The sequence below is a fragment of the Pelodiscus sinensis genome, unplaced genomic scaffold (genome assembly GCF_049634645.1).
Source record: "Pelodiscus sinensis isolate JC-2024 unplaced genomic scaffold, ASM4963464v1 ctg200, whole genome shotgun sequence".
NCBI classification, from domain to species: domain Eukaryota; kingdom Metazoa; phylum Chordata; order Testudines; family Trionychidae; genus Pelodiscus; species Pelodiscus sinensis.
This window is the reverse complement of record NW_027465904.1, coordinates 29,036-42,282: the sequence shown is the minus strand read 5'-3', so window position 1 is coordinate 42,282 and position 13,247 is coordinate 29,036. Positions and strand designations below refer to the sequence as shown.

The window sequence follows — 13,247 nt, the reverse complement described above, 5'->3', positions numbered from 1 at the left end:
TCACCGGCTCCGGCCGCTCCCCATGCCGGGACTCTGGGCCTCCGGCCCGCCCCCCTGGGGCAGAGCCACCTCGGGGTGCGGAATCACCGGCTCCGGCCACTCCCCGTGCCGGGACTCTGGGCCTCCGCCCCGCCCCCCTGGGGCAGAGCCACCTCGGGGTGCGGAATCACCGGCTCCGGCCACTCCCCGTGCTGGGACTCTGGGCCTCCGCCCCGACCCCCTGGGGCAGAGCCACCTCGGGGTGCGGAATCACCGGCTCCGGCCGCTCCCCGTGCTGGGACTCTGGGCCTCCGCCCCGACCCCCTGGGGCAGAGCCACCTCGGGGTGCGGAATCACCGGCTCCGGCCGCTCCCCGTGCCGGGACTCTGGGCCTCCGGCCAGGCACCTGTCACCTGCTCCCACACGCAGCCCCCTCCCTCTCATGGCCCTGTCTCCCAGCCCCACCCCATTCGCACTTGGCCCTGCCCCCCACCTGGCCCCTTGCCTCCCCGCCAGTCCCCACCGCATTGTTACCCAGGCCGTTTGTGTCCCCCTGCCCCCCCCGGCCCCCGCCAGGCCTCACCGGGGCTGCAGGGCCTGTCCCTCTTGCACTTGGCCCGGCTGCCCAGGTCGGCGCAGGAGCTGGGGCAGGGGGCGCAGGGCCGGCTCACCAGCCCGGGGGGGCAGGCGGTGGCGTTGAGGCAACCTTCCAGCCGGCAGGGCCCTGTGGAGCGAGAGCGGCAGGGAGCGTGAGGAGCCCGTCGGGGGCGGGGAGTGTGGGGAGCCCGTCGGGGGCGGGGAGCCTGGGGAGCCCATTGGGGGCGGGGAGCCCATCGGGAGCAGGGAGCGTGGGGAGCCCATCGGGGGCGGGGAGCGTGGGGAGCCCATCGGGAGCAGGGAGCGTGGGGAGCCCATCGGGAGCCCGTCGGGAGCAGGGAGCGTGGGGAGCCCATCGGGAGCAGGGAGTGTGGGGAGCCCATCGGGAGCCCGTCGGGAGCAGGGAGCGTGGAGAGCCCATCGGGAGCAGGGAGTGTGGGGAGCCCATCGGGAGCCCGTCGGGAGTAGGGAGCGTGGGGAGCCCATCGGGAGCAGGGAGCCTGGGGAGCCCATCGGGAGCCCGTCGGGAGCAGGGAGCGTGGGGAGCCCGTTCGGGGCGGGGAGCCCGTCGGGAGCAGGGAGCCTGGGGAGCCCATCGGGGGCGGGGAGCGTGGGGAGCCCGTTGGGGGCGGGGAGCCTGGGGAGCCCGTTGGGGGCAGGGAGCCTGGGGAGCCCATCAGGAGCGGGGAGCCTGGGGAGCCCGTTCGGGGCGGGGAGCCCGTCGGGAGCAGAGAGCCTGGGGAGCCCATCGGGGGCGGGGAGCGTGGGGAGCCCGTTGGGGGCAGGGAGCCTGGGGAGCCCGTTGGGGGCGGGGAGCCCGTCGGGGGCAGGGAGCGTGGGGAGCCCGTCAGGAGCAGGGAGCGTGGGGAGCCCGTTGGGGGCGGGGAGCCCGTCGGGAGCAGGGAGCGTGGGAAGCCCGTCGGGAGCAGGGAGCGTGGGGAGCCCGTTGGGGGCGGGGAGCCCGTCGGGAGCAGGGAGCGTGGGAAGCCCGTCGGGAGCAGGGAGCGTGGGGAGCCCGTTGGGGGCGGGGAGAGTGGGGAGCCCGTCGGGAGCAGGGAGCGTGGGGAGCCCGTTGGGGGCGGGGAGCCCGTCGGGAGCAGGGAGCGTGGGGAGCCCGTCGGGAGCAGGGAGCGTGGGGAGCCCGTTGGGGGCGGGGAGCCCGTCGGGAGCAGGGAGCGTGGGGAGCCCGTTGGGGGCGGGGAGCCCGTCGGGAGCAGGGAGCGTGGGAAGCCCGTCGGGAGCAGGGAGCGTGGGGAGCCCGTTGGGGGCGGGGAGCGTGGGGAGCCCATCGGGGGCGGGGAGCGTGGGGAGCCCGTCGGGAGCAGGGAGCGTGGGGAGCCCGTCGGGAGCAGGGAGCCTGGGGAGCCCGTCAGGGGCAGGGAGCCTGGGGAGCCCATCGGGGGCGGGGAGTGTGGGGAGCCTGTCGGGAGCAGGGAGCGTGGGGAGCCCATCGGGGGCGGGGAGCCCGTCGGGAGCAGGGAGCGTGGGGAGCCCGTCGGGAGCGGGGAGCGTGGGGAGCCCATCGGGGGCGGGGAGCGTGGGGAGCCCGTCGGGGCGGGGAGCCTGGGGAGCCCGTCGGGGGCGGGGAGCCTGGGGAGCCCATCGGGGGCGGGGAGCGTGGGGAGCCCGTCGGGAGCGTGGGGAGCCCGTCGGGGGCGGGGAGCGTGGGGAGCCCGTCGGGAGCAGGGAGCGCGGGGAGCCCGTCGGGGGCAGGGAGCGCGGGGAGCCCGTCGGGGGCAGGGAGCGTGGGGAGCCCGTCGGGGTCACGGGGGAGACGCCTGCCGGCAGCTCTTCCGGGCAATGGGGGTCTCCCGCCACGGCGGCGGCGCACCCCAGCACAGGGAGCCCGGGGGCCAATGGCAGAGCACGGGCGGGGGGCCCGGCCGCAGGTGGGCGGGGCAGGGCAGTGCCCGGGGCGGGGCACGGGGGGGGCCGTGGCCAGAGGGCACTCACAGATCTCCAGCGTGCCGGGCGAGGCTCCGGGCAGCTCGGCGCACGGGCGGCCCCCGTTGCGGGGCGGGAGGCACTCGCGGCGCCGCACCACCGCCCCACGGCAGTCCTGGCTGCAGTTCGCCCACGTCGCCCACTCGCTCCACGCCCCGTCCACTGCGCAGGGAGGGGAGGGGAGGGTGGGGCTGGCTGGCAGCGCCCTGCTGCGCCCCCCACGGCTCCCCCTTACCCCCGCATTGCCCGCCTGCGCCCCCCACGGCTCCCCCTTAACCCCGCATTGCCCGCCTGCGCCCCCCACGACCCCCCGCATTGCCCGCCTGCGCCCCACACGGCTCCCTCTTACCCCCGCATTGCCCGCCTGCGCCCCCCACGGCTCCCCCTTAACCCCGCATTGCCCGCCTGCGCCCCCCACGACCCCCCGCATTGCCCGCCTGCGCCCCACACGGCTCCCTCTTACCCCCGCATTGCCCGCCTGCGCCCCCCACGGCTCCCCCTTAACCCCGCATTGCCCGCCTGCGCCCCCCACGACCCCCCGCATTGCCTGCCTGCGCCCCCCACGACCCCCCGCATTGCCTGCCTGCGCCCCCCACGGCTCCCCCTTACCCCCGCATTGCCCGCCTGCGCCCCCCACGACCCCCCGCATTGCCTGCCTGCGCCCCCCACGACCCCCCGCATTGCTCGCCTGCGCCCCCCACACGACCCCCCGCATTGCCCGCCTGCGCCCCCCACGGCTCCCCCTTACCCCCGCATTGCCCGCCTGCGCCCCCCACGGCTCCCCCTTACCCCCGCATTGCCCGCCTGCACCCCCCACGACCCCCCGCATTGCCCGCCTGCGCCCCCCACGGCTCCCTCTTACCCCCGCATTGCCCGCCTGCGCCCCCGGCTCCCCTACAACACCCGCATTGCCCGCCTGTGCCCCCCACAGCCCCCCTACGACACCCGCATTGCCCGCCTGCGCCCCCCACAACCCCCCTACGACACCCACATTGCCCGCCTGTGCCCCCCACAACCCCCCTACGACACCCACATTGCCCGCCTGTGCCCCCCACAACCCCCCTACGACACCCGCATTGCCCGCCTGTGCCCCCCACAACCCCCCTACGACACCCGCATTGCCCGCCTGTGCCCCCCACAGCCCCCCTACGACACCCGCATTGCCCGCCTGCGCCCCCCACAACCCCCCTACGACACCCGCATTGCCCGCCTGTGCCCCCCACAGCCCCCCTACGACACCCGCATTGCCCGCCTGCGCCCCCCACAACCCCCCTACGACACCCACATTGCCCGCCTGTGCCCCCCACAGCCCCCCTACGACACCCGCATTGCCCGCCTGCGCCCCCCACAACCCCCCTACGACACCCACATTGCCCGCCTGTGCCCCCCACAGCCCCCCTACGACACCCGCATTGCCCGCCTGTGCCCCCCACAACCCCCCTACGACACCCGCATTGCCCGCCTGCGCCCCCCACAACCCCCCTACGACACCCGCATTGCCCGCCTGTGCCCCCCACAGCCCCCCTACGACACCCGCATTGCCCGCCTGCGCCCCCCACAACCCCCCTACGACACCCGCATTGCCCGCCTGTGCCCCCCACAGCCCCCCTACGACACCCGCATTGCCCACCTGCGCCCTCCACAGCCCCCCCACGACACCCACATTGCCCGCCTGTGCCCCCCACAACCCCCCTACGACACCCCCATTGCCCGCCTGTGCCCCCCACAACCCCCCTACGACACCCACATTGCCCGCGTGTGCCCCCCACAGCCCCCCTACGACACCCGCATTGCCCGCCTGTGCCCCCCACAGCCCCCCTACGACACCCCCATTGCCCGCCTGTGCCCCCCACAGCCCCCCTACGACACCCACATTGCCCGCCTGTGCCCCCCACAGCCCCCCTACGACACCCGCATTGCCCGCCTGTGCCCCCCACAGCCCCCCTACGACACCCACATTGCCCGCCTGTGCCCCCCACAGCCCCCCTACGACACCCACATTGCCCGCCTGTGCCCCCCACAACCCCCCTACGACACCCGCATTGCCCGCCTGCGCCCCCCACAACCCCCCTACGACACCCGCATTGCCCGCCTGCTCCCCCTGGCTCCCCTACAACACCCGCATTGCCCGCCTGCGCCCCCCACAGCCCCCCTACGACACCCGCATTGCCCGCCTGTGCCCCCCACAGCCCCCCTACGACACCCACATTGCCCGCCTGTGCCCCCCACAGCCCCCCTACGACACCCACATTGCCCGCCTGTGCCCCCCACAGCCCCCCTACGACACCCACATTGCCCGCCTGTGCCCCCCACAGCCCCCCTACGACACCCGCATTGCCCGCCTGTGCCCCCCACAACCCCCCTACGACACCCGCATTGCCCGCCTGCGCCCCCCACAGCCCCCCTACGACACCCGCATTGCCCGCCTGTGCCCCCCACAACCCCCCTACGACACCCCCATTGCCCGCCTGTGCCCCCCACAGCCCCCCTACGACACCCGCATTGCCCGCCTGTGCCCCCCACAACCCCCCTACGACACCCCCATTGCCCGCCTGCGCCCCCCACAGCCCCCCTACGACACCCACATTGCCCGCCTGCGCCCCCCACAGCCCCCCTACGACACCCGCATTGCCCGCCTGTGCCCCCCACAACCCCCCTACGACACCCACATTGCCCGCCTGTGCCCCCCACAGCCCCCCTACGACACCCACATTGCCCGCCTGTGCCCCCCACAGCCCCCCTACGACACCCGCATTGCCCGCCTGTGCCCCCCACAGCCTCCCTACGACACCCACATTGCCCGCCTGCGCCCCCCACGACCCCCCTACGACACCCGCATTGCCCGCCTGCGCCCCCCACAACCCCCCTACGACACCCGCATTGCCCGCCTGTGCCCCCCACAGCCTCCCTACGACACCCACATTGCCCGCCTGCGCCCCCCACGACCCCCCTACGACACCCGCATTGCCCGCCTGCGCCCCCCACAGCCCCCCTACGACACCCGCATTGCCCGCCTGTGCCCCCCACAGCCCCCCTACGACACCCGCATTGCCCGCCTGTGCCCCCCACAACCCCCCTACGACACCCCCATTGCCCGCCTGTGCCCCCCACAGCCCCCCTACGACACCCGCATTGCCCGCCTGTGCCCCCCACAGCCCCCCTACGACACCCACATTGCCCGCCTGCGCCCTCCACAACCCCCCTACGACACCCACATTGCCCGCCTGCACCCTCCACAGCCCCCCTACGACACCCGCATTGCCCGCCTGCGCCCCCCACAGCCCCCCTACGACACCCGCATTGCCCGCCTGTGCCCCCCACAACCCCCCTACGACACCCACATTGCCCGCCTGTGCCCCCCACAACCCCCCTACGACACCCGCATTGCCCGCCTGTGCCCCCCACAGCCCCCCTACGACACCCACATTGCCCGCCTGCGCCCCCCACAGCCCCCCTACGACACCCCCATTGCCCGCCTGCGCCCTCCACAACCCCCCTACGACACCCGCATTGCCCGCCTGCGCCCCCCACAGCCCCCCTACGACACCCACATTGCCCGCCTGCGCCCCCCACAGCCCCCCTACGACACCCGCATTGCCCGCCTGCGCCCCCCACAGCCTCCCTACGACACCCGCATTGCCCGCCTGCGCCCCCCACAGCCCCCCTACGACACCCACATTGCCCGCCTGCGCCCCCCACAGCCTCCCTACGACACCCACATTGCCCGCCTGCGCCCCCCACAACCCTCCTACGACACCCACATTGCCCGCCTGCGCCCCCCACAGCCCCCCTACGACACCCCCATTGCCCGCCTGCACCCTCCACAGCCCCCCTACGACACCCACATTGCCCGCCTGCGCCCCCCACAGCCCCCCTACGACACCCACATTGCCCGCCTGCACCCCCCACAGCCTCCCTACGACACCCACATTGCCCGCCTGCACCCCCCACAGCCCCCCTACGACACCCGCATTGCCCGCCTGCGCCCCCCACAGCCCCCCTACAACACCCACATTGCCCGCCTGCGCCCCCCACAACCCCCCTACGACACCCACATTGCCCGCCTGCGCCCCCCACAACCCTCCTACGACACCCACATTGCCCGCCTGCGCCCCCCACAACCCCCCTACGACACCCCCATTGCCCGCCTGCGCCCCCCACAACCCCCCTACGACACCCACATTGCCCGCCTGCGCCCCCCACAACCCCCCTACGACACCCCCATTGCCCGCCTGCGCCCCCCACAGCCCCCCTACGACACCCACATTGCCCGCCTGCGCCCCCCACAGCCCCCCTACGACACCCCCATTGCCCGCCTGCGCCCCCCACAGCCCCCCTACGACACCCACATTGCCCGCCTGCGCCCCCCACAGCCCCCCTACGACACCCACATTGCCCGCCTGCGCCCCCCACAGCCCCCCTACGACCCTCCCGCACTTCGCCCACTTGCACCTTCTGGCATCATCCCCCTACAATCCCCCTGCATCTTTTGCCTGCACGCCCTGCATTGCCCACACTGATTCCTGCCACATTCCCCCTGCCTGCCCCATGCCCATCTGTCCATCTGCCCCCTGCCTGCCCCATGCCCGTCTGTCCATCTGCCCCTGCCTGCCCCATGCCCGTCTGTCCATCTGCCCCCTGCCTGCCCTCGCCCGTCTGTCCATCTGCCCCCTGCCTGCCCTCGCCCGTCTGTCCATCTGCCCCCTGCCTGCCCCATGCCCGTCTGTCCATCTGCCCCCTGCCTGCCCTCGCCCGTCTGTCCATCTGCCCCCTGCCTGCCCTCGCCCGTCTGTCCATCTGCCCCCTGCCTGCCCCATGCCCGTCTGTCCATCTGCCCCCTGCCTGCCCTCGCCCGTCTGTCCATCTGCCCCCTGCCTGCCCTCGCCCGTCTGTCCATCTGCCCCTGCCTGCCCTCGCCCGTCTGTCCATCTGCCCCCTGCCTGCCCTCGCCCGTCTGTCCATCTGCCCCCTGCCTGCCCTCGCCCGTCTGTCCATCTGCCCCCTGCCTGCCCTCGCCCGTCTGTCCATCTGCCCCCTGCCTGCCCTCGCCCGTCTGTCCATCTGCCCCCTGCCTGCCCTCGCCCGTCTGTCCATCTGCCCCCTGCCTGCCCTCGCCCGTCTGTCCATCTGCCCCCTGCCTGCCCTCGCCCGTCTGTCCATCTGCCCCCTGCCTGCCCTCGCCCGTCTGTCCATCTGCCCCCTGCCTGCCCTCGCCCGTCTGTCCATCTGCCCCCTGCCTGCCCTCGCCCGTCTGTCCATCTGCTCCCTGCCTGCCCCATGCCCGTCTGTCCAGCTGCCCCCTGCCTGCCCTCACCCGTCTGTCCAGCTGCCCCCTGCCTGCCCTCGCCCATCTGTCCATCTGCCCCTGCCTGCCCTCGCCCGTCTGTCCATCTGCCCCCTGCCTGCCCTCGCCCATCTGTCCATCTGCCCCTGCCTGCCCTCGCCCGTCTGTCCATCTGCCCCTGCCTGCCCCATGCCCATCTGTCCATCTGCCCCCTGCCTGCCCTCGCCCGTCTGTCCATCTGCCCCTGCCTGCCCTCACCCGTCTGTCCAGCTGCCCCCTGCCTGCCCCATGCCCGTCTGTCCATCTGCTCCCTGCCTGCCCTCGCCTGTCTGTCCATCTGCCCCTGCCTGCCCTCGCCCGCCTGTCCGGCCCCCGGCCGCGTACCGGGGCAGGCGGCGGTGAAGCACTGCTGTGCCTGCATCTCCTCGCCATGGCAGTGCCGCAGGACGTCGGTGGCGCGCCGGGTGCAGACCCGCCGGCGGAGCTGCAGGCCTGTCCCACACGACCGGCTGCAGCTGCTCCAAGGGGCCCAGGGGCTCCAGAGCCCGCAGTCCCGCTCGTCCGAGGGCAGCCAGCCCGAGGCCTCGGTGCCGTCCGCGCAGTCCGCCAGCCCGTTGCACACCTGCGGGCAGAGACGGCGCCAGGCTGGGACGGGCAGGGGGTGGGGGCGCTAGGGGCTGGGTGCGGGAATGGTGGATGGAAGGGCTGGGGGGCCCTTGGCAGGTCGGGGGTGCGGGCGAGGGCCCCTGGCAGAGCAGGGGTGCGGGCGAGAGCCCCTGGCAGGGTTGGGGTGCGGGCGAGGGGCCCTGGCAGGGTTGGGGTGCGGGCGAGGGCCCCTGGCAGGGTTGGGGTGCGGGCGAGGGCCCCTGGCAGGGTTGGGGTGCGGGCGAGGGCCCCTATCAGGGCAGGGGTGCGGGCGAGGGCCCCTGGCAGGGTTGGGGTGCAGGCGAGGGCCCCTGGCAGGGTTGGGGTGCAGGCGAGGGCCCCTATCAGGGCAGGGGTGCGGGCGAGGGCCCCTGGCAGGGTTGGGGTGCAGGCGAGGGCCCCTGGCAGGGTTGGGGTGCGGGCGAGGGCCCCTGGCAGAGCAGGGGTGCGGGCGAGGGCCCCTATCAGGGCAGGGGTGCAGGCGAGGGCCCCTGGCAGGCTTGGGGTGCGGGCGAGGGCCCCTGGCAGGGTTGGGGTGCGGGCGAGGGCCCCTGGCAGAGCAGGGGTGCGGGCGAGGGCCCCTATCAGGGCAGGGGTGCAGGCGAGGGCCCCTGGCAGGGTTGGGGTGCGGGCGAGGGCCCCTGGCAGGGTTGGGGTGCAGGCGAGGGCCCCTGGCAGGGTTGGGGTGCGGGCGAGGGCCCCTGGCAGAGCAGGGGTGCGGGCGAAGGCCCCTGGCAGGGTTGGGGTGTGGGCGAGGGCCCCTGGCAGGGTTGGGGTGCGGGCGAGGGCCCCTGGCAGGGCTGGGGTGCGGGCGAGGGCCCCTGGCAGGGTTGGGGTGCGGGCGAAGGCCCCTGGCAGAGCAGGGGTGCGGGCGAGGGCCCCTGGCAGGGCTGGGGTGCGGGCGAGGGCCCCTGGCAGGGTTGGGGTGCAGGCGAGGGCCCCTGGCAGGGCTGGGGTGCAGGCGAGGGGGTCTGGCAGAGCAGGGGTGCGGGCGAGGGCCCCTGGCAGAGCAGGGGTGCGGGCGAGGGCCCCTGGCAGGGTTGGGGTGCGGGCGAGGGCCCCTGGCAGGGCTGGGGTGCGGGCGAGGGCCCCTGGCAGGGTTGGGGTGCGGGCGAGGGCCCCTGGCAGGGTTGGGGTGCGGGCGAGGGCCCCTGGCAGAGCAGGGGTGCGGGCGAAGGCCCCTGGCAGGGTTGGGGTGTGGGCGAGGGGGTCTGGCAGAGCAGGGGTGCGGGCGAGGGCCCCTGGCAGGGTTGGGGTGCGGGCGAGGGCCCCTGGCAGGGCTGGGGTGTGGGCGAGGGGGTCTGGCAGAGCAGGGGTGCGGGCGAGGGCCCCTGGCAGGGTTGGGGTGCGGGCGAAGGCCCCTGGCAGAGCAGGGGTGCGGGCGAGGGCCCCTGGCAGGGCTGGGGTGCGGGCGAGGGCCCCTGGCAGGGTTGGGGTGCAGGCGAGGGCCCCTGGCAGGGCTGGGGTGCAGGCGAGGGGGTCTGGCAGAGCAGGGGTGCGGGCGAGGGCCCCTGGCAGAGCAGGGGTGCGGGCGAGGGCCCCTGGCAGGGTTGGGGTGCGGGCGAGGGCCCCTGGCAGGGCTGGGGTGCGGGCGAGGGCCCCTGGCAGGGTTGGGGTGCGGGCGAGGGCCCCTGGCAGAGCAGGGGTGCGGGCGAAGGCCCCTGGCAGGGTTGGGGTGTGGGCGAGGGGGTCTGGCAGTGCAGGGGTGCGGGCGAGGGCCCCTGGCAGGGTTGGGGTGCGGGCGAGGGCCCCTGGCAGGGCTGGGGTGCAGGCGAGGGCCCCTGGCAGGGCTGGGGTGTGGGCGAGGGGGTCTGGCAGAGCAGGGGTGCGGGCGAGGGCCCCTGGCAGGGTTGGGGTGCGGGCGAAGGCCCCTGGCAGAGCAGGGGTGCGGGCGAGGGCCCCTGGCAGGGCTGGGGTGCGGGCGAGGGCCCCTGGCAGGGTGGGGGTGCGGGCGAGGGCCCCTGGCAGGGTTGGGGTGCGGGCGAGGGCCCCTGGCAGGGCGGGGGTGCGGGCGAGGGCCCCTGGCAGGGCTGGGGTGCGGGCGAGGGCCCCTGGCAGGGTGGGGGTGCGGGCGAGGGCCCCTGGCAGGGTTGGGGTGCGGGCGAGGGCCCCTGGCAGGGTGGGGGTGCGGGCGAAGGCCTCTGGCAGGGTGGGGGTGCGGGCGAGGGCCCCTGGCAGGGTTGGGGTGCGGGCGAGGGCCCCTGGCAGGGTGGGGGTGCGGGCGAAGGCCTCTGGCAGGGTGGGGGTGCGGGCGAGGGCCCCTGGCAGGGTTGGGGTGCGGGCGAGGGCCCCTGGCAGGGTGGGGGTGCGGGCGAAGGCCTCTGGCAGGGTGGGGGTGCGGGCGAGGGCCCCTGGCAGGGTTGGGGTGCGGGCGAGGGCCCCTGGCAGGGTGGGGGTGCGGGCGAAGGCCTCTGGCAGGGTGGGGGTGCGGGCGAGGGCCCCTGGCAGGGTTGGGGTGCGGGCGAGGGCCCCTGGCAGGGTGGGGGTGCGGGCGAGGGCCCCTGGCAGGGTTGGGGTGCGGGCGAGGGCCCCTGGCAGGGTGGGGGTGCGGGCGAAGGCCTCTGGCAGGGCTGGGCTCTCTCCGAAGACCAGGGACGAGAGGCGTCGACGTGGGGGGCTGGCAGAAGGGGCAGTGATCCCGGGGCAGGACTCTTGGCTGGGGCAGGGGGCCCTGAGGCCGGCGCAGGGGCTGGGGGGTGCCTGTCTCAGGCCTGGGCACAGGCTGAAGCGGGAAGTGTGTGCCCACAGGGCCCAGCCCCCCAGATCCTTCCTGCTCCCCACACATCAGCAGGGGGGCAGCCCCAGGGTCACCCATCCAGTGGCAGGAGAGTGAGCTGGGACGGGGCTGGGCCCAGCAGCTCTCTCCAAGCTTGGGGTCCCAGGCAGTGGGGGGGGCCTCGGCCCCCCCCAGCCCTGCCCCTGCCCCCCAGCCCTGCCGTACCTGCTTGAAGGAGATGCACTTGCCCTCGGCACACGAGTACTCGGCGCAGGGCCCGGCCGTCCTGTTCCTCTCGCCGGGCGGCACGGGAGGCTCTGCGGAGGGGAGATGGGGGCAGTGAGAAAGCCAGGGGGCTGCCAGCCTTGTGCCCGTTCCCCTGTGCCCATCACGACCCCCCCGCTCCGCCTGTGCCCATCGCTACCCCCGCCCGCTCCGCCTGTGCCCATCACGACCCCCCCGCTCCGCCTGTGCCCATCGCTACCCCCGCCCGCTCCGCCTGTGCCCATCACGACCCCCCCGCTCCGCCTGTGCCCATCGCTACCCCCGCCCGCTCCGCCTGTGCCCATCACGACCCCCCCGCTCCGCCTGTGCCCATCACGACCCCCCCCTCCGCCTGTGCCCATCGCTACCCCCGCCCACTCCGCCTGTGCCCATCACGACCTCCCCGCTCCGCCTGTGCCCACCACGACCCCCCCGCTCCGCCTATGCCCATCACGACCCCCCCGCTCCGCCTGTGCCCATCACAGCCCCCGCCCGCTCCGCCTGTGCCCATCACAGCCCCCGCCCGCTCCGCCTGTGCCCATCACGACCCCCCCGCTCCGCCTGTGCCCATCACAGCCCCCGCCCGCTCCGCCTGTGCCCATCACGACCCCCGCCCGCTCTGTCTGTGCCCATCGCTACCCCCGCCCGCTCCGCCTGTGCCCATCGCGACCCCCACCCGCTCCGCCTGTGCCTATCACAGCCATGGCCCTCTACGCACTCCCCCCGACTTTCAAAGCCACAACCCCATGTCACAGACTACAGGGAGCCACCAGGCCCTGCCCCCCAGCTGCAGCCAGAGGGGACTCTCCGGCGGCAGGTAGAAGAGAAGGGTCATCGGGCCCCAGGGACCCAGCGTAGCGCAGACGTGTGCCGGGGAGCAGGAGCCGCCGGCGCGGCCCGACTGGGGACCAGGGGGCTGTTGCCTGGTGTGACGTGGGGGGGGACCTCGCTGGGGCTGTGGGCGACCTCTGCTGTCTGCAGCACGGCCCAGCAGGGCAGGGGGTGAGTCATTATGCAAAGGGGGCTCCAAACCTGTCTGACCAGCCACCCCCAGGGAGAGAGACAAAGGAAGGGGGATGCCGCCCTGGCTGGAGGTGAGGGGGTTAGTCTCTGCCTGGGATCATGGAGGAAGCAGCCTAGGCAACAGGCTGGGATTTAGGAGCCCAGACCCCCCCACATCTCAAGGGGGCTGAGGCATCCTAGGCCTGCCCTGGAACCAGATTGCATCTGTGCTGGGCTGTATCCTGGAGGAGCAACAAACTCCCCTGTTCTACTGGCTGGGGGAGTCTGTCTGGGCCATTCCGGGGGTGCAGGAGACGGGGGACCCCAACGTGCCCTCACACCTGGTCATCAGAAATCAAGATCTGGGACCGTACCATTATCAGGACATTAGAATCCAAAATGGAGTCCGTGGGCTGAGGGCCATTCACCACGGGACTGTTAGGCCCTAGAGAACTGGGCCCAGTGCAGTTATGTTAAGAGAGGTCAAGGAAAGAGCTTAGCAAAGGTTTCTGGGTAGGCCCTGAGCAGAGCTGGAGACACGGCTCTAGCGAGGGGCGATCCCTACGTACTTGCTTAAGCTGCAAACTAAAGCAAGTGAAAGGCTGCGCCTGCGACGGGAACAGCCAGTGTGAGAACTGACACGGTAACGCCCTGGTTCCGTTCTCACCCTGGTCTTAACGAACCGGCTCTGCCTCTGCTGTTTAACTCCCTGTCTCCTTGGTCTTTGGTACTTGCCTTCTGGGCTCATACGAAAGCTGTTGCCGCGTTACGAATTGCTTAAGGCCGTGAAGTAGGCGCATTAACACTCGAAGCTTC

At 74.2% G+C, this 13,247-nt stretch overlaps 2 protein-coding genes across 2 annotated transcripts in view; one reads left to right on the top strand and one right to left on the bottom strand.

Annotated features, from left to right (window-relative positions):
* Positions 1–13,247, bottom strand: part of LOC102446201 (SCO-spondin-like) — a gene marked incomplete at its 5' end in the record, with an annotated part of 121,166 nt that overhangs the window by 78,890 nt on the left and 29,029 nt on the right. The window contains 4 exon segments of the mRNA XM_075916335.1: positions 563–703; positions 2,530–2,682; positions 8,189–8,426; positions 11,391–11,482. Of these exon segments, the coding sequence (XP_075772450.1) occupies positions 563–703; positions 2,530–2,682; positions 8,189–8,426; positions 11,391–11,482 (624 nt within the window).
* LOC142824413 (uncharacterized) lies at positions 3,539–7,040 on the top strand (the record flags this gene model as incomplete). The annotated part of the gene is made up of 6 exons (XM_075916333.1): positions 3,539–3,775; positions 4,064–4,276; positions 4,376–4,624; positions 4,752–5,150; positions 6,222–6,452; positions 6,936–7,040. Coding segments are annotated over 6 exons (1,434 nt in total), but the record flags the coding sequence as incomplete, so codon positions are not given.